We start from the raw sequence: 19,999 nt of genomic DNA, 5'->3' as shown, positions 1-19,999 counted from the left end.
TTGATGATAATAATCCAATTTACTTCTAAAAACACTGATGAAAACACTATTTATTAACAAATGTAGTAATTTAATGAGACAACTATTATCAAATACAACAGCAATATTAAACATTAAGGAGCAGTGCACATTAAATGTGTGTTTAATCAGCTTACACACATTTATCATTTCTATAAGAGCTGATTTAATGAAAGATGTTGACGTAGAACAATCAAATAAATGATGTGACAGTTGTTGATAGATGTGAACTCCTGGACTAACCGTCAGCTCTGTAACGCTGATGCTTGGTCCTCCTGTAATTAGCCCGTCCATATGCTCAGGCCATTATCTGCTCTAATCCTAATCAGGGTTTGACCCAGTGGGAGTCTGCTGCAGGAGGTGCAAGGTGCAGGTGAAGGAGTCTGAGCCCACAGGTGATTTCATTCTGGGCCAAAAACAAAGTAGAACAGTATTTTACTGCTTCTCTGTTGCACCACACTCAGATCAGCGATCGGCTCTGTCGCTCTGATACATCACTGTCCTGGTCTTTGATGCATTTGTATGTTAATAAACCACATTACTGACACTTTGGTCCATTAATATCCAGGTTATTGATGAGCCTGTGCTGTCACTCACCTCTGTATCTCTGCAGAGAAAACAAGATCTTACGTTTGTGTTTACTTGCTCTTTAAAGGTCCACCTTTCTCTGAGAGGCCTCTGAAAATCCCTCCTTTGTTCAGGGTCAAATAACCTCCTGACATCCTGTTGCCTGGGTTTGGAGGGGGGAGGGAGAAGGTGGGAGCGAGCTCTCACTCTGCTTGTGTTTTCAGGCACCAACAGGGAAAAGAAGAATTTGCTTTTACTGGTAATTTTGTCCAGAAAGAGAAAAGAAAAGAAGATTTATGTTAAAAATAGGAGACACTGGTCCTTTACCAGTGAGATGAAATGAGATGTTGTATATTTTGGGTCAGTTTGGTCTCAAGTCTGTATTTACAGAAGGAGCCATAACTTCTGTCTGAGTCACAGCTGCCACATAAAGCAGAATATAAAGCTTCATAGGTATTTAAACCTGTTTGATAAAGACAGTAAACTCTGGTTTCTTAAACTCGCGACAGAGTAAGACGTCCTTCAAAACATAAAAGATCTTTGACGCGCAAACACGCTTCCTCAAGTTCCCCGTTGCCATGGAAACTCTCGCATCACAAACTGACTCCACTTTGGATAATTTATAGAAGGAACAAAAAAAGAAACACACCAGTAAAAAAACACGGCGATGTCCGGATCTAGAGAGCGGGCTCTACTGGAGCTGAACCTGCGCAGGGAGACGTGGTGTCAGGTGGAGATGAACCCCCGTCAGTCCTGGGAGAGGACCCAGAGGAGACACTGCGGGAGCCACCTGCGGACCAGCCCGGTCCTCCTCACCACTTTGACCGGACCGCAGCGCAGCACGACGGCCCGCACCGAGAGGCCGCCCCCCGTCAAACTTCCAGAGAGAAGGCACTTCGAAGAAAGCTGTGAGCTGCGACTGAAACCCTCTGCTCCTGTGGACCTAATGTCTCCATATGGTTTAACTCACAGAGTGCAGTTTAACGCGGGTCTTGTCAGTTTATATACGTCTATAATATACCCTAAACATACTGAAGGAGGTGGAAGCTACACATCTGAATCTACATCATTTCTCAGAGATATATTTGTCAGTATCAGATATCTGATGGATTATTTATGAGGGAACACAAAGCCATGCTGCCATATTTGTTTACTGCCTTGAGGAGATAAGACTGCATTTCTTTTAATTACACGTGTAGAAAAACAGAACTGACTTTAATACATCTGAATTATTTCTATATTGATCAGGTTTGGTTGAATCTTTAAACAATCTGCCTGTGCCTCCGTCTGTAATTCCTCTTTCCTTCTCTTGCAGATAAATCTCACCTGGTGTAGACGGCTGCAGACCTCACACATGTACACATGGCACCTGAACACACCTCAACTCTTCAGGATTTTATTTCCATAAATAGTGTTGTGTTGTGCAACTGTTCAACAAGAATACAACATAATAAACAAACCTGTGAACATAATTCACTTTGTTTCTGAGGATCAATGAGCACGTTCTGTGTGTTTCCTGTAAAACTTCACCCTCAAACCAACACAAACAAACACTTGTGTATGTGTGTGTTACCGGCTGTCGGCCTTGGGGAAGAGTCTGCGAGCGTTCTGCGCCGTGACGAGCTGAACAGTCTGCGGTGACAGACCTTTGACGTCAGCGATGTACCGGCAGGACAGAGCGATGTTAGCGGGCTCATTCCTCACCTGGGAGACCGACGGAGACAGGAGGAGGTTAAAAAGCTGCACTCACATCTAAACATGATGAAGTTTAATCGTTTGAAACTTACGTGCTTGTCGAGCCCCAGTGCAGGAGAGTCGGTCTCCAGACAGATGTGCTCCAGTGGGAGCTGCTTGATCAGTTTGTCTCTCTGTGTGGTAACATTAAAATCTGTCACTGTCGCCTCATTATAATGGACTGACAGATACAGCAGATACAGAACAGGTTGACACACGACTTATACACATAAAACACTCAGTATACGTTCAGTAAATTACTGCCAACAGAGTCAAAGCTGAACTGTAGTGAACTACAGTGCATCACATGTCAGTGAAAACATACTGTGTATTCATTTTATATGACTGCAGATGGACCAAAGTTCAGTTGAAGTTTTATGGATTTAATGTTCAGAGAAAGACGTTTCTGTCGTACACGTGTGAAAATCCATTCTGATGTAAACATATGCACTTCATTAGGTACCTATTGGTTTGAACATACAGTATATTCCCTGAGGGGTTAACCTACAGAATCATAGTTGTTTTATCCTCTCATGGCTTCATCTGTACGCTGAACTCACACTGACCTGTTGGTTCCTGCAGACAGCAGGGGGAAAGGAGAAGAGGTAACCGGCCTTCACACCCTCCAGAGCGACCGACGGCTTCCCGGCAAAGTTATGAAGCAGAGCGCGACTGATACCTGACAGGAAATCAAGAGTGGTAGCTTCTGGTTGTGTGTTCTGCAGCTGTGTACAGAGTGTGTGCTGAACATGAGGCTCAGCAGCCAAACACTCACCTCGTTCTCTCAGGGTTTCTATGGTGACTCTAGCAGCTGATCGTGAGTGGACGTTCCTGTGCGGAGAACAGGAAGAAAGACGAGTCATCAACACATTCATCAGCACAGTCTTGTTCATCTTCCGTTTTAACAGACGATAATATAATAAATGGTTGGATTTCCACACATTTGTTTTGAGATGACCTGCAGCTTCAGCCTGTGCTTGATAACTTTAATTTTTTTTATCTTTGACATATAAAAAGTCATCATTTTTTTATTTTATCCTCTTAGACATTTGTGTTAAATTTTGTCATAATTAGTGAATGAATTTTTGAGTTATGGCCAAACTGTTTTGTGAGGTCACAGTGACCTTAACCTTTGACCTTTGACCATCAAAATCTAACCACTTCATCCTCCAGTCCGAGAGAACATTTGTGCCAAATTGTGTCAAAAAGAAAATCCCTCAGGTGTTTTTCAGATATCACGTTCTGTTCCACTGAGCTCACACAGGTAGGTCCAGCTCCTTGGCGACGTTGAGCTGTTTAATGAAGACGGTTGATTGGTCGTCTCTGTCCTGCTGAGTGGGAGCGCACCACGGTGTGAAGTCTAAGCCAATCTGGAACCAAAAGAAGACAAAAAAACAAGAACTCATTAGATCCCAAAAACTGGTCCCATCATTTCAGAGTTAAATGCATGTGGGAAAGTGTTTGGAGCAGCAGGAGTCGGCCTCGCTGCGCCTCCAACCTGATCCATAAAAATAACAGTTATGGAAACAGGAGTCTGGGACTGTTGACTCAGCCCTCTGAGGCCTGAAAACTGCCCTGACTAACACACACATTCCCCACACAGGAGGATCTATAGACCTCCACAGCATTAATGACACAGAACAGTATGTGTGCGACTGTTCATTAACGTTTCCTGACAAAGAAGATTAAAAGGTGAGTTTGGAGTTTTAACAAGTTTAAGCTTCTTTTCTTCTCCAGAAGTCACATCAAAGTTTGGATTTATTCACTGGAGGGAAGCCACGTGTGTGTGTGTGTGTGTGTGTGTGTGTGTGTGTGTGTGTGTACTAGTGTGTGTTAATGTGTGTGTGTGTGTGTGAGAGAGATGTTTTATTAAATCCCTGCACATCCCTAAGCCATAGGAACTGTGATGTAATTAGTGACAATCATTGAAAACGATGTAAGAATGTAGGTAAAAAGGTTGTGTGTATTATGTGTGTGTGTGTGTGTGTGCTCATGGACTTCGATCTTTGTGAGGACCAATTACAGTTTTAGACCTTGAGTGTGACGACAGTTTGTCAGGTATTTAACCCTCTGAAGAGCTGTTTGAGGGCTATGACCTGGGTCTAAGGTTCATATTAGACAGAGGTTTAGGTTACAGTAAGGAGCTGTACTGGTCCAACAGGTGTAGAAGTACAAACGTGTGTGTGTGTGTGTGTGTGTGTGTGTGTGTGTGTGTGTGTGTCTACCTCTCCAATAGCAACGAGGCGTTCTCTGTGTTTGTAGAACAATGGCAGGGCAGCATCCAGGTCCTGTGAAAAATACATCTACAATTAGAAACTGAGTTTGGTCTGTTTGTTACTTCGTGTTCCAGAAGGAGAAGGGAATCGTGGGTAATATTCACTGTTTGGGAATGTTTCAGTTCAGTGAGTAAAAAATAAATACACCTTCATCCCTTCCAGAGGCTTTAGAAACACACCCTTCCTCCCTCTGTCTAATGCTTCCTTCACCCTCTCTCCCACTGAGCAGACTGGATACAGTTACTCCTCATTTTCTCAGAGTCAGTAAAGTAAAATACTAAAAGAGATGGATGCAGAGTGGACTGTTTTCCTACCTGAGGCTTCACGCTGCGCTGCTCAGGCCCCCCACCGCCCTGCAGCGGATGGATGCCAAAACATGGAGCCACCAGATCTGGATAGCTGTGAGAGGAATTTAAGAGAAACATCCAGAATAATAAACACCAGGCTGTCCAGCTGAGAGCAGCTGTATGGCACAATGTAAATCTTTTTATTCTACACACTGTGCATGAGAAGGTACGTTCACTCAGATTCTGTCCCAAATCTGAAATCTGAATCTCTGCCCCTGTTTTTATTCAAAGTCTTTCTCTTGTCTTTTTATATGTTTACTGCACCTGACCTCCCTGCACAGAAGTTTATGAGACAGGCTCTATGTATGTGCAAGCACCGATCACATAACAGTGAAGGTATACAGACCGGTGTTGCAGCTGGAGAACTCTGTTGAATTCCCCGACCTCTTCTGTAACTGCAACCAGAGTCTTTACCCCGGCCTACACACACACAAAAAGTCAACCTGGCTTCATATTCATCATGACTCTGTCATAGTATCAATGTACTGTAAATATGAACATTCTTGCATTAATTTCAACCATATTTTTCAGGCCTATTTCCTATTTCCTGCTCTGATAAAGCTCCTGAAACGCAGTGTGTTATCTTATAACTGACCTCTCTGGTCCTCTGGATCACAACCTCCAGATCCTGCGAAGAAAAAACAAAACGTTACTAACGTTAACGTCACAACAGTGAAATAAACAGAGGAAAACCTGTAGCTAACAACTCTGAAGAGTCTGTAAATGATAAACAGTGAGTGTAAGTTAAAATGTTGTCGTGTACTTTACAGGCTAAAATGAATATCTGTGGTGTTAAGTGGCAGCATATGTATGTGTGTAGTCTTCATTTGATGGAGTGAGGGCAAAATTCTTTGAAACGTGTTTTTCTGTTGTTTATATTAGCTAAAGGTTAGTGCTGTTTACAGCCACATGGACATTTGACAGCCTACCTCTTCAAATTCACGGGCTGATATGTGACAGTGACAGTCAACGAAGCCAGAGTCCATTGAAAATCTAAGTAATAATCTAATAACGGCTAAAAGCGCAAACAATGCGGAAAAACAACGATATTTGCTAAATTTATCTTTCGAAGCATAGCTAACGCCGCGCGGAACACTTCCGTGATGCTCGAGGTGTTGATGCGGGGACAATTTTTGCAGTCGGACAAGGAAGTTCCTAATTCACTTCCGGTTTGCGTAAAAAAAAATATAAACAAAGTTGGCGGTAAAGATGGAGACCGTGGAGAGAGAGAACTCGCCCAGCGATGAAACAAATCAAGAATACAGAGTTCAAGTAACGTCTAAACAACAAGTCGTCGAACAGATAAATAAATATAAAGATATTCTGAAGACAGCCCTCAACGGTCAGCCGGAAATTGCAGAGGAGACGAAGCGAGTTTTACTGCAGGAGCTGCTGGCGGTGGGTTGGACTTCACATCTTAATATCACTAACTGTAAATGTAGATAAGTCAGGGGTTCCAAACTGTTCCTGTCAAGCATCAACAGACTGCTGATGGTTGTTTTATGTGGAGTTAATTCCGCATAAGAAGGCTTCCAGAAGTGCACACCAAATTCCATTCGGAAAATCTCGTATTTAATGTTGTTTTGCTGTCAACATTAACACACACCAGCAAAAACAACATTAAGAGCCCTTTAAATGTTTTTTTTAGATTAATTGATACGTTCGGCGTACACGTGATAGAGGGCAGCACATTATTTATATACAATCTCAACTTTATATTTAAGCCAGTCAGGTCTGTGTTCAGTACTGATTAGTGTTTGCATCTGTGCAGAACTTTGAGGCGGCTGTTCAGGACAATGTGTTGGTGAATGGACAGCGTTGGGAGGAGGCACCTGATGCTGAAGGTGATTCATCACCCCTTACTTCAAACAACTTTTTTAGGCGTTAAGAGTTCAGTTACCTCCATAATCAATAAAATGTTTAATAAACTAGTTTCTGTTTGTCCCCTCCTGCCACCACTAACACACTGAGCAGAGGATGAGGCTGTGGATCTGGAAAGCATCCTGGATGACACCATTGTTGAGACCACCAGGAGGCGCCGTGCCTACCCCAGAAAGATCCTGCCCCATGTGGTCCATTCCCTCAAGGCTGAACGCAAAATCATGGTGGGTGTCAGAGTAACAGAGAGATAATACACATCACTACAGCTGCACCATCCAGAGCTGATTTGTCCTTTTCTAACATCTGCTGCTGTGTGTTGTTCTGTGTGTCTTTCAGGGGCTGTATGAGCAGGCAGTCAAACCTCAAGAGGTGATCAAAGACCCTGATCAAGGTTAGCTACTGTACCTCTAATCAATCATCAATAACAGTTAAATAAATTATCATCACTACCATTTCTAAAATAACACACTTTATTTCCTCAGCACCTGTTTGTAAATGTTAAACGTGTCGTATCCTCCCTCCTGTGAGAACAGACAGATCTACAGTACACTGTGCTCCGGACATTTTCTTGCTTTCATATGATCAGGAAGAACTACTTCTCTTTGAAAGTTTCACCCTCTCTGAGCCGAGATACCTAAATGCATCAGTGCTTTTTGTTCACGCTGTGAGTTTCAGTCGACTTCAGTGGACTGTGTAGCAGCAGGTTCTGGACACATCATGAAACGCTGCAGTGGTCTGTCTGCAGAGTCCAGAGATAAGAGTGATTCTGGAGGCAGTGAGTGAGGGTCAGAGTGATTAATGTGATGTGATATAATCAGATGTTCCTGTTGGCTGTTTGCCCGGTGTAACGATTCTGTTCGTGTGTGTTTGTTTCACCAGAGAGCATCATGAATGATTTGTCAGCAGCAGCTCCTGTGATGGTGAAACAGGCCATCCAGGTCATAAAGGTAACACAGCAAACCTGAGCCAGTTCTCACCTGCAGATGTGCTTTAAATAGACGGATATACTGTATAAAAGTTTTACTGACGCATGCTTCTTCTTCTCTGCAGTCGATCAACACTCTGCAGAAACAAGCCGAAGGCCTCTGTGAGATCCTCAACATGAAACCGAGTCACGCCACTCTAGAGATCCACAGAGAAGTGTTCGGCTGCAGCGGTCAATTAGACGCCTCGCTGCCTCCTGCTGGCTCAGCTACAAAGATCAAACAGCCAATCAAGAGAGCCGTAGAGGAAGCAGCAGCCACAGACTGCTATGTGCCTCTCGCCAAGAAACCAGATCGCTCCGTGGGAGAGGGCGAACCCGAGTGACGCTCTCCACAACCACCAGCACAGAACAATAAGATGGTGTGGTGTAATGGACCAACAAGTTTTGTTTCTACAGCTGTTTAAAAGAATAGACAACAGTGGTGAAACAGGATCTGACTCTGGGGGTTTATTCATTTAAACTTTGTGTCGTTAAGGTTCCATGTCTTACATTATCACTGCTGGGTAACTCTCTGACTCAGTCACAAACCATAAGAGGGAGCTGTTCTCCTGAAACAAATGCAGCCTAAAAAAAATCACCTTAAATATGTTCATCTGTTCAGTGAAGACAAACATGTTTCAGTTACACCTCACACAGCATCCAACTGAATTAAGCCACAGAGGACCTCTAACTCTCTTATTACACTCACCAATAAATCACTATTAAAGTGAAAGTAAGAACCATATAAACATTAACCCATCACCTTAATCTCGTCTGGTTTAGAAAACGTCTTAATTTTAAGTCTCAGATTTTGGAGAGAGACTTTGCCACTGAATCTGTGAAAGAATAAAGTAAAAAACTGTCGTATTTAGGATGAAAATGAATCACATGAAAGTCTAAAAGTGACTTATCCTGCTTATATTGTGTAAAAATTCATTTCCAGAAACTTTGTACTCTCCACCAGCTTTAACTATTTCTCTTTCTTTGTTTTATGGTCATTTTTCAGAACCTGTAAAAATGTTTTCTCGTAATATAAAGTTTTTACAACTTCCACAATCTCTCCTGTGTCCAGTCTTCTATATTTGTCTTATTAATGGCAACTTCCAGAAAATAAACTAAGCCAACAGTGTGCTGGTCTGTCGTCATGTCACTACTCAAACAGAAGTGAAAAGTGCAGGGGTTATTTTTAGCTGTGGGTTAATGTCGTGGCTGTTCCTGGTGAGTGGGGATCACGTCAACATAAACTACAGTAATGATATGGCTCGCTGATGATGTGCTGGTCAGCCGTGGCCCTATGGTCACATGACTTACGTGAACTGTCCTCGCTGCTTCTTCTAAAATGGCAACGAAATTGAAAAGTGAAAAGAAAGCTGAAGTGAAACCTGGTTGTTTTCACACTGGACTCGATGCCCAGTCCCACAGCCAGCACTTTGTTATTGTGTGACAGAGGCAGTGCAGCAGGAGAGCCTCCTGTTTCTCTCATTTTAATGCAACGCATTAAAAACCTGTGATGTCAGACTGCGATTCGTCCTTCCAGTCTCATCAGAAGATTAACAGGAGCAACCTCCTCTGTGAGACATGTGAGGTAAGATCACGATGCTTTTCTCCTTAAACCACAGGGAGGTCAGAGGTCATTATTAGCAGAATTAGCATCTCTTAATGGTCACTCAGAGGCAGATGAAGACGAGTGATTCTCAGATGGAACTGTAAAACTGGGCTGCAGAGAAGCATGCAAAACTATACAATATGATAAGTGCAGATGCAAGGAATGCAAACTGAATAAAGGGATTAGACAAAATGTAATCATGCTCAGTGTGTATATTATTATGTACAGTGTGTGTGTGTGTGTGTTGCAGGGTTCAGAGGATGAAGGCAGGAGGCTGAAGAGGAGAGAGAAGAACAGAGTTGCAGCTCAGAAGAGTCGCAAGAGACAAACACAGAGAGCCGACCTGCTGCATGAGGTGTGTGTGCGTGTGTGTGTGTGTATGCGGCCTTGTTTTACTATATTCATGGGGTCCGAAAACCTGGAGTCCTCTATGTTTGTGGGGTCTGACAGTTTCTTGGGGCCAGACCCCACGAGTTTAAACTGGCTGGATTTAGGGTTGGGTGTAGGCAATCAGTGGTGATGGTGACGGGGTTAGGGAGAGCACACCACAAAGATAGGTGTGTGTGTTCTCTTGTACTTCCACCTCAGCTGCAGACTTTGGCACTGAGGACATTTTGTCTTTTGTTTGACGGCTGCGACCTGCAGGATTAAAGTTAGATTACTGTTTATTTAAGGTTAAAAGAAAACTCCAGGTATTTCAGTTCAGTAAAGCTGAGGCACTCAGAGAAGACAGATTTAAAAATAGGATCACAGCATATATGAGCCTTCGTTCATATATAACTTCTGCCTGTTCCTGTTTTTTTGTTCCCTCTCTTCTTTACTCCTTCTTTCCCTCTCCTCCAGGCCTGTGAGCTGTTGGAGCAGAGGAACCGAAAGCTGAGGAGAGAGGTACTTGATCACATGGTGCCATGTTGTTGTCTGGCGTTCTTCTGCCAGTTCTAAACTCCTACAGAGGCGACATTATGATATTCATGGTGTGAATCTTCCAGGTGGATTCTCTGTCTGAGGAGCAGCGCCTGCTGACTGAAGCTCTCAGAGCCCATGAGCCCCTCTGTCCCATCATGCACTGCCTCTTCGCCTCCTCCACCTCACCCAACCTGCAGCCTGACAACATGGCCGCCTGCTCCGTCTGAGACAAGGAGTAATGTTTCTGTGACCACAGCAGCCTGTCGTCTACAGCTACGCTCTGTGTAATGCACCAGTGAACCTCTAGAGGGCAGTGTTCACCATGTTCAGAGTTAAAGCAGTAACTGCGGGCAGGTGTTTGCTGCTGCTGAACTCCGGTGGCAGCTTTAATAATCAGAGTGAAGAGAGCCCTCTGGTGGTTGAACTTTTACACAGCAGCTCATGTTCATAATGTAAATACAGTAATAGATTTCATCACTGATACAGATGGTTTCGACTCTCCTCTTGGCTTGCAGGTGAAAAACGACATGTAGTTCAAAAAGCTAAATGTCATTCTTGATCTGGAGAATGTATTCAACCATTAGCTCATTTATTATTGGGTTTTTTTCTGCCACGAGTGACAGTTTCCACCAATCTTTCCAATTCAATAAATAAATAAAAGTCATACAGTTTGTGTGATGTGTTGATCTGAGGGGGAAATTGTTTAACTACACATTTTCATCTTTCCTCATGGAAAAATACAACAGAATGTCTCTGTACGGTCAAACCTGTCACCTGACATACAGACTTTGTTATATAAACTGGTTTTAACCGATTTGCTTCATTCACACTAAAAATAAAAAATAATAATATAATAATAAAAATCAATAAATGGAAATATTCTAGATGTCTTCTGTTTCATTTTATACACATTCCCATAAAGTTCAGCTTCACAGATCTGGACTAGAAACTCATGTATGGAACCTTTGCAAAACCCTTGCATTTGTCATAAGTTTCCTGTGACTGTGGTCACGTTCACCACCATCATTAATCATGCTGAAGGAAAACAGAGGTCTTCTGGGATATTACTTCATTTTACCACAGGTCTAAAGGTCATTTTTAAGTCACAGAAAGTTGCTCCATAAACTCTGCTTCACCTGCAACGAGATAGAAATCTGTGGTTCGGTTACATTGATGAACAAAGTCACAGTTCCCCAATCTGACCACAGTTGCATCGGACGTTACGATTATATAATGTGCTCCGTGTTTCTCTTTCGTTTTTCCTTCCTCTCTCACGCCGAGGTGAATAAAAGTTAATCTCGATGTAAAGGATGCTGACGCAAAACAAAGGTGGTAAACTTAAGTGGAACTGACCCATTTCTCTGCTGCAGACTTCTGGGAAACTGGACTGACTATTACTTCTAGAAACAGCCAAGACTGTTCTGCTTTTTCTGTTGCAAAGGCAAATTTTTAAGGTTAATACATGTAAATGTTTCAGTTACAACAATTTTGAGTTACTGTGTTGTTGCAAATTTTCGGTCTGGCGAAGTTTTTCAGGGTTTGTTCTGGACAGCAAAGTTCCAGTTGAGGGAAATCTTAAACCTACAAGCTATAACTCGACTGGCCTGAACAGAACCCTGACCTCAGCCACATCCAACACCTCTGGAAGCTGAAATGGAGAAACCGAAAGCCAGGCCTCTTCTTATCAACCCACATCAGAATCTATTAAATTTACAGAGCTGGACATCCGTCTGAGCACCTGCCGTTTGCATCCCGAGGTCTAATGTTGTATCCCTCTGTCACAGGGAAAGACACCAAAACAGACTTGAATTTAAAGTGTGACAACTCAGATTACAACCACCTGAATACCATCCCCCCAACCCCTCCCTTTCCAACTGTGTCTGAGAGTCTACGGTGGTCGTCAGGTGACAAAATGGTGTCAAGTACCGTATCAACTACTCTGTCACGTAAAGGCATTTATTTATATAGCTACATTTAGATATATAAAACTACTGGTACTATCTTCCTCTTCATCTTCCACATATAAGCTGTAGCGTCAATGTAAAAACATGAAAGGAGTTTGATTTGTCCATTCTGGGCTACCATAGAAACATGGCTGACTCCGTGGAAAGAAACTCACTCCCTATGTAGATAAAAATGTCTCATTCTAAGTGAACAAAAACACAACGATTTGTTTTAGGTGATTATACACTGATAAAAACGTACTTATATATATGATTTTCCACTTCTGCCGGTAGAAATGTTACACACTGCTCCTTTAATGGAGTGAGTTACAAAACATTAATTGAATTGAAACCACTTTTCTTTGATTTCAATGGAAAACGTAACAAGGTCAAAGAAGGCCATTCAGGCAAAATGTCCCTGCAGAGATATACACCTGGAAATCTTTGTGCAGAAGTAAATGAAACCATGTGAAAGAAAAGGCTGAATTCTTCCCACACAGTGTCAGATTTTATCAGACACAGTGTTTATTGGAGATGAAACATGTCTTTAATAAACTCGATGGTGAAACCGAGCAGGAATTCGACCTTTTTCTCAGACATCTGGATGGAGAAGTATTTCATCCATTTCATGATAAGAAAGATTTTTGAGATTTTTTCCCACCAAGCCATTATGGTTCAGGATTTCAGGACCCAAAAGAAAGTTCTTCAATAAACACTGGAAGCAGGAACACTAAGAAAACTCTGAGGTAGAAGCATGAGGTGACTCAAAGAAACAGAGCAGGCAAACTGAGCACCTGTATATATAGAGCCCAGGTTGATTATGGAATGAGGTGCAGGTGTGGAGAGACCAGGTGACTGCAGGGCTGATTAGAGGAAGTGGGAACAGGTGAGGAGATGAAACATAGGATGGAAGAACACACAGGACCAGGAAACAAAATTATAACGGACACAATAAGGAAAATAATTTCCAAATAAAACAGGAACTAACACAAAGGCCAGGGAGTCTCAGGGCAGGGGCAGATCATGACAGTCACAAGTTGATTTCCTCATTCAGATGTCCAAATACTCTTGGCTACATATCACATTGGATATTGTTGTTGTGTCATGTCATTTCATTTTATTTCCCTTTTAGTTATTAGTTATTTATTATTTAGTTATTTATTCTGTAATTGGCTTGCACCGGGACCAGAGTATCCTATTTCGTTTCACCTCATGTTCACATGTGTTGAAATGACAATAAAGCTCCTTGAATCCTTGATTCATTTACTCTTATTTGTGCCTTTCTCAATGACTCAGCAAAAAGCCAGGTTTTGGACTTGGGAGTCAAAAACAGGATTCCAAAATTAAAAGTCTTTAATGAGAAACTGGTCAGTTCACAGGAAGTCAAAAACACCCAGGGAGAGAGCTGCAGCGAGGCCAGATAACTAACAACAGGGTCAATAAACCTGATAGACTTCACACTGGGAATAATGGCTGGTACGTCACTGAGGAATAAAGACAATCATAGCAGCACAAAACACACAAGGTGCAGGAAGCAGGATCTGGAATAAAAAAGGGAGGTGAGCGACGTTAAACATTAAAAAAAACACTATAAAGCACAGAAAGGTAATGTCATCAACATTTAAACTCACCCTGCACAACCTCAAACGTCAAACTCCGCTCACCACAAACACTCGAGCGTTTGTTCAGCAGCCAGACTTCCGCAGGAAACTGATGGCACAGTTCCTGAGCGAGAAGTAACATGTCACTCAGAGTGTTTCTGGGGAATACAGCGTGATGCCTGCAAAGACACAGACACGCTGCTTCAGACACAAAAACACACAGCTGTGACACAAACATACATGCAGAAAAATTCACAAAAATACACACCATCCCACTACATCCAGACTTGTGGTGAAATCCTGATCCTGAAGTTCTTGATAATTTTACAGGCAGGAAATGAAAGTGTTACATCCAAACATCACCTTTACACTGCGCTCTGCCAGAGCTTGGCATTAAAACACGGTGTGGGCAGCTGTTGCTTCAGAAGTGGAAAACATGGTCATAGTCTCTGTCATGGATCCACCTGCTAATGTTTCCAGCCTGTTGATGAATTGAGTCCATGTTTTCCCTAAAAAATTCTCACGAAAAAGAAATTAGGGACCAGTGTGGAAAAACCACACATGCCCAAACAGGAAGAACGCATCACAAAACAAAACACACAAAGGCACCGGTATAGACACACCTTCCACCTACTATAAAGCTGCATAAGCTTCTCCTGAATTGGACTGAATTCTTGGTAATTTCTCTGGAAGGAAAGGCAGGGCAGAGGAAATATACTGAATTGCTGGACTTTCCATTTCCTATCTTAGAGTCTTTAGTCTTTAAGACTAGAGTTAAAGTCGATTCTTACGAGATACGAACGCATTTCTAACAAGTGTTTTTGAATGTCGATCCAAGGTAAAGAGAAAATAACTTCCTCAGGAAATCAACAGAATACTGAAGCCGTTGGAAGAAAAGTTATCAAGCATCTTGTTACTCTTTTGGTGGCTGTCAGCGTGCATCTTCTTCATGCTTCACATCTAGGCAAACTTCCTAATTTTGTGCCAAGTAAAGCAAATTTTTAACTCAGATGAAGGAAAAAAAAAAAACATTAACAACAACAAATTACCCCTAAAAAGCAAATAATGCACAAATAGTGAGATGGCAGTCTGACATCAGCTCTTTAATCTGAGGTGGAGTCGTTACATTAAATCCTGAGGATGTGCAGATGTGCACACAGTTAAAAACTTTGAGAATCTGTGAAATCATCAGGTGTGGTCTGGTTGGTCACACACAAACAGAAATGTTCATGGGTGGGAAGTCAGTGCGGGATTATGTCTTTGTCACTTCGCTAGCAAACCCTTCTGGTTGGTGTGGGTGTCTTTGTGGGGTACAGGAGGATAACATGAACCTCCGAAGTCCAACACACTCTGCAGTAAAATGTGTTTCCACATCAGCCACATTCGGCCCGCTGTACAGTTCTGGTGGTGCTTGGACCCGGTTCCCTCTAAAACACAACTACAAACAACACACACGCTGTACGACAGTGACACACCGCATTGGTGTTTCGTCCAAATCATCAGAATTGTCGAGCGACTCCAGGCTCCAGAGAGGATAAGTTGAAAGAAGGCAAGAATAAAACATTTATTGCATATTTTGACAGAAATATCACACATTTTATGGGATTATTTATTAATGTCATAAATTCCGTCATTACAGAGTCATCCAACAGATGTTACTGAAGCTTTCCCAAAACTCTGTGAGAAATATCTGATTCAACTCATATACAAATTGAGAAATCGAGAGTCGCGGATACCACATTTCCCCCCTCCTGGTTTTGATCTATCTTCTTCCTCTTTCTGCAGTTTTATTTCCTTCCCCACCCACACAGATACCATTACTCATGTGAAATCCTCGCCCTGCTTGGATAATGTTTTCCTTGAAATGGTCATTGATGCAGTCTGCCCACACTATTTCAGTGTCTTTGACTTTGACTTCTCATGATCCATCTGTCGAATGTGGTTAAATTTGTACATCGAAACTGCCTGTCTTGCAAAAAGGTTCCTGAAGGGTTTCTGCAGACATTCAGTCGTTTGCAAAGTCTAGCAATATTGTTTGTATTGTTGGCAGGTTACAGGGGTTCCCACAGTTATTGATTCAGCTGGATGGATTTATAATGAATTAAGCTTAAAGTGATACTCCACCCAGTGGCTGTAAAAAGTCAGCAGTTTCATCTTTCACAGAGAAGAAAATCTAGAAGTAAAGGAGCAGGTTTCACAGTCTTTTAAACGTGTAGAGAAACTTCTCACACCACCTCTGAAGTTTAATCCACATCTTCTGTCCATCCATATTCTCCACAACACACATGCTGTCTTCATTATATGGCTAAAGACACTGTCTCTAAATCTAACTGTACAAGTCTGTCAAGACACACATTCCTCCTGCTCTTGAACATCTATACCTGTGAATTTGTTATGAGCACTGGGGCAGAACACTGTTTTTTGCTTCGATTTACACCCTTGAAAAGTTCACTTTGATGTGACAGAGTTTCAGTATGACATACTTTGGATACTGACACCGTGCGATCCCACAGACGGCCGCAGTCAGAGCAGAACAGCACCGGTGTTAAACCCAACCCTAACAACACCCATACTTTTAGTAACAGATGCTTATCTTCATGACATATTTTAAGTTTGCTCAATCTGCAGAAAGCATCTGTCCTTCCCCCACGGCTGATCCCTCATAGCTGTTATCGAAATGATCTTAATGGTTTTTTTTTCTTCTTTACTTCATTCCTTTAACCGCCAAGAGCTGTCTCCAGCAATGGACAGCAATGTAGGTGTTTTGTTTCTAGTTCTGTCACTTTGTTTCTTCTACTGAGGTCAGCATGCTAACCAGCTAGCCCCGGCCTGTCTCGCCACTATCCGATAGTGACTCAGTAGCTAGTAGCTAATCCGTAGCTTGCAGATTAGCGCTGCAGTCTCTTAACCTCTTGTGCTGTAAACGCAATAATGGCTGAAGCTCTTGGCATGACCACCCAACAAGAGACCATTTTCAGTGGCAGAGGAAACGCACAAAAAAGCCCCTTTAACTCAGACGAGTGACCACCAGGACGGCCTTGCTGCTGCTTCTTCTTCCACCGTCCTCAAAAACTGATCTACTGACAATTGTCAATATTATAAGCTCAACAGTGGTTTGCTGGTGAATGAATTTTAATGTGAAGCAGCAACAGAAAAATGTCAAAGTTGCCAAACAGCCACAGAGCTCATAACAGCTTCACCGCCAAAGCAAACAAGAGCTCAGAAGCCAGTGTTGCATCATATTCTGTGGATAGGGACTTGTTAACTTATTTTTTCTGTTTTAACAACTGGTTTAAAAAAATGAGTCAGACTCATCAATTCTGCACCTATTTTCATAAACCCACATTAAAAGTGTCAGAAATACAAACACAGCCCCATAGCACCACTTTTCTATCTGTGAAAATTACTGATGACTTTTTTATACCTCGTTTATACTCTCTGTAATATAATCCCTTGCTTTGATATGTCCAATTGTTTTATAGATTTTTACAGCTGTTTGGATTTTCCTTCCTTCTTACACAGTAATCCTCTATCTCCCCTTTTGTCCTTCCTTGATTTTATTGCCTGTTTTGTTAAAAGCTGTTATCTCTTTGATTTGGAAAGTGCTATGTATATAAAACATTTAACATCAGCGCCCTCACAGCTTTACTAGTTTATTTTTTACACCAGTCATGCCTGGGTGTCAGTGATTGATAATAAATGTGGTTTCTATCACGTTCAGTGTTATTTCCTTAGACAGACTCATGTTCCTTGTATTTAACACATCAGTGAATAAGTTCCTTTGTGTCATGCTACTGTGCATACTGTGAAATTATTTTACCTGGTATTTGAGTGACGATGATATTTCCAAATCTATGTGCGGTTGTGTGTCCATGTGTGTAGCTGTGACCTTTGACCATACAGGATGTTGCTGGTCAAAGATTATGACAGCGTGGTTGCATCAGTCACCTTGCCTCCGCTTGTGACTGAGTTGCATCAGTTTCTCCCTCAGTTGAGAAAATGACAAAGCATCTTCCCTCTCCTTTTTACCCTCCTCCCCTTCATCTGTGTGTGTGTGTGTGTGTGTGTGTGTACTTTGGCCCCATGTTGGCCAATATCCCATATGGGAAGAGCAACCATTGGTCTGGACCACAGGCCACAATACTTCAAGAATTAAGGTTTCAGCCCACAGTAAACGAAACAACAAGACAAAACCAGCTAGAAACCTCCTGGTGTCTGATCAATAAGATCAAAGTTAGTGGTAAAAACTGTGATCACTTCCTGGAGAGAAATGTGAATGGAGAGCAGCTCAACTTACAGTGACCTCGGTTGTGACCACAAGCTGAACTGAGAATAAACTGTACTGTGCTGTCGGCCACTCGGGGTGTGTTGAAACGTATAGTTTCCACCTCTGTTTCCACTTCCCATGTGTTAACCAACTGTACTTTTCCACAAACAGCTCATGAGATCAAAAAGAAAATAAAGAAATAAACACATATGAACGCAGTGTTCTCAGTAAACACTTAGTGAAATAGTTTTGTGACAGAAGAACATTTAATTATGAATTGGAAAACTACATTACCATTCCTGAAAAACCTGGCAAAAGATACCAGAAAAGACTAATTCTACGTCACTAAAAAGAAAGCAGAAACCAACCTTCATGTCAGATCCTGTTCACGCCACCAGAGTTTCTGCTGCCAGCATTCTCACTGAAATCATTTCATTAAAGCCCACAGAAAAGACAGCTGAACCTTGGCTCGCCTTTGCAAATACTGCATGCTTGAACCAGATGAAATAACTACTTTTTCATACTCCTCTTTTACAGTGGAGAGAAGAGTGAGTTGAGCCAATATGCAGTCGTCCCTTTGCAGAAATCCACATGCGCAGATGTAACTAATAACAGTAAAGATAAGAGAGCAACAACGGCTGCATTCCATTTAGCTGCACAACTACCCTCTAATTTCTAATATAAGAGGTTAGAGTATGTCCTCTCTGGACGCTACAGTGAGTCGCTATCAGAAAGTGATGAGGCAAGCTAGCTGGGTTAGCACGCTAACTTCAATGGCGGAAAAGAGGTGATTTTACATTTTACATTTTTTAAGGAGAGCCTGACAGAGCAGGCAGAGGAAGAAACTAGAAGAGAGTAGAGGAAGGAATGTGGTTTCAGGGTATAAGTTGTAATTAACATACCAGTTGTATATCAAACAACATGGAATCAAGTTGAAACATTTCCCTCAAGTAAACAGAACACCACCCAAAGTCTCACAGCACAGTCTTGATTAATGATAACACCTGCTTTTGTCTTGACGTACCAGCATTCCATGGAAATTAAGTGAGTCTTAGATTATAAGATACCTTATAGAATTACTAGAGAAACATGTGGCAACAGTTGTGAAATATAAAATAGTGGCGATGTATTTTAGTGTTTGTTTTCATCACCTCTGAGTACCAGACAGGTGGGGTCAAACCACAAGATATTAACTCTAAAACAGAAAGCAGTAAACTAGCATGGTTGTGAGATGTGTCTTGAGGCAGGAGATTTATTAGTTTATGCCAATTAGCTGGTTGTGTAATTGGGTAATTAGAAATCTACCAAACTGACTTTCAACAACACCTTTGTGTAACTGACAGAACCTTGTGTTTTAGCTTGACATGGTGAATCCCACCCATCTAACAGGAGAGTTATAATGTTACACTGTGATTAAACTGCCATTCTCACACAGGAAATGACACATTTTTCACCAGAAGTGAAGACATTTAGAAAGATGTTAACAGGTATTTCACCACACTGAACTTCCTGCAGTTTTTTTTTTTCAACACTTCTCCAAGAAATGTCATCCAGTTTTCACCAAACTTGGTTGACGATAGTGGTCAAAAAGCCACTCTCTGCTTCTCTCATCCTGTTTTCAAAGAGTAAAAATGAAATGAAAAAGCACCTGACAAACTGAAAGGTTGTTGGATATTTGTTCATTCATTTCTCTAGGCTACACATGAGTCTGTATAGGTGGGTTTGTTGTTATTTAAGCTGTGTTTTACAGTTTATCTTCACAGATGACTGACACTGACTCACATCTGATCAGCTGGCACGGCACACACAATCCCACCTCTCCCTCTCTTTCCCTCTCTGAACAGCCGACATGTCTGGTCTTGTCCCTCTTCTGTTCAAACACAACTGCC

At 42.0% G+C, this 19,999-nt stretch overlaps 4 protein-coding genes and 1 long non-coding RNA gene across 6 annotated transcripts; 3 read left to right on the top strand and 2 right to left on the bottom strand.

Moving 5' to 3' along the window:
- Positions 1-35: 35 nt before the first annotated feature.
- tatdn3 (TatD DNase domain containing 3) lies at positions 36-6,059 on the bottom strand. Of its 2 annotated transcripts, none has more exons than XM_018682951.2 (11): positions 5,872-6,059; positions 5,538-5,570; positions 5,289-5,362; positions 4,910-4,994; positions 4,545-4,607; positions 3,580-3,689; positions 3,095-3,150; positions 2,886-2,998; positions 2,373-2,453; positions 2,159-2,289; positions 36-424 (listed from the first exon to the last, which is right to left on the bottom strand). In XM_018682951.2, exons 1-11 carry the CDS (start codon positions 5,926-5,928, stop codon positions 340-342), a joined length of 888 nt encoding a protein of 295 aa, XP_018538467.1. In that variant the 5' UTR covers positions 5,929-6,059; the 3' UTR covers positions 36-339. The 2 variants fall into 2 exon arrangements, with proteins under 2 accessions (XP_018538467.1, XP_018538468.1); XM_018682952.2 differs by lacking the exon at positions 36-424 and adding an exon at positions 1,886-2,012.
- LOC108887493 (spermatogenesis-associated protein 45) lies at positions 423-2,037 on the top strand. Its single transcript, XM_018682954.2, has 2 exons — positions 423-1,493; positions 1,901-2,037. Exons 1-2 carry the CDS (start codon positions 1,253-1,255, stop codon positions 1,918-1,920), a joined length of 261 nt encoding a protein of 86 aa, XP_018538470.1. The 5' UTR covers positions 423-1,252; the 3' UTR covers positions 1,921-2,037.
- Positions 6,060-6,112: 53 nt separating the features above from the next.
- On the top strand, positions 6,113-8,845 carry nsl1 (NSL1 component of MIS12 kinetochore complex). Its single transcript, XM_018682953.2, has 6 exons — positions 6,113-6,340; positions 6,714-6,786; positions 6,917-7,047; positions 7,160-7,214; positions 7,703-7,770; positions 7,874-8,845. The coding sequence occupies exons 1-6, from the start codon at positions 6,152-6,154 to the stop codon at positions 8,129-8,131; spliced, it is 774 nt and encodes a 257-aa protein (XP_018538469.1). The 5' UTR covers positions 6,113-6,151; the 3' UTR covers positions 8,132-8,845.
- Positions 8,846-9,203: 358 nt separating this feature from the next.
- Positions 9,204-11,180, top strand: batf3 (basic leucine zipper transcription factor, ATF-like 3). Its single transcript, XM_018682974.2, has 4 exons — positions 9,204-9,372; positions 9,644-9,748; positions 10,237-10,281; positions 10,383-11,180. The coding sequence occupies exons 1-4, from the start codon at positions 9,298-9,300 to the stop codon at positions 10,524-10,526; spliced, it is 369 nt and encodes a 122-aa protein (XP_018538490.1). The 5' UTR covers positions 9,204-9,297; the 3' UTR covers positions 10,527-11,180.
- Positions 11,181-13,577: 2,397 nt separating this feature from the next.
- On the bottom strand, positions 13,578-18,183 carry LOC108887494 (uncharacterized). The gene is made up of 3 exons (XR_001961643.2): positions 14,112-18,183; positions 13,874-14,022; positions 13,578-13,783 (listed from the first exon to the last, which is right to left on the bottom strand). It is a non-coding gene; the product is annotated as an uncharacterized LOC108887494 (long non-coding RNA).
- Positions 18,184-19,999: the final 1,816 nt, after the last annotated feature.

The sequence above is a fragment of the Lates calcarifer genome, linkage group LG7_1 (genome assembly GCF_001640805.2).
Source record: "Lates calcarifer isolate ASB-BC8 linkage group LG7_1, TLL_Latcal_v3, whole genome shotgun sequence".
Classification (NCBI taxonomy): domain Eukaryota; kingdom Metazoa; phylum Chordata; class Actinopteri; family Centropomidae; genus Lates; species Lates calcarifer.
Note: the sequence above shows the minus strand (reverse complement) of the source record. Positions and strands in the feature narration are given on the sequence as shown.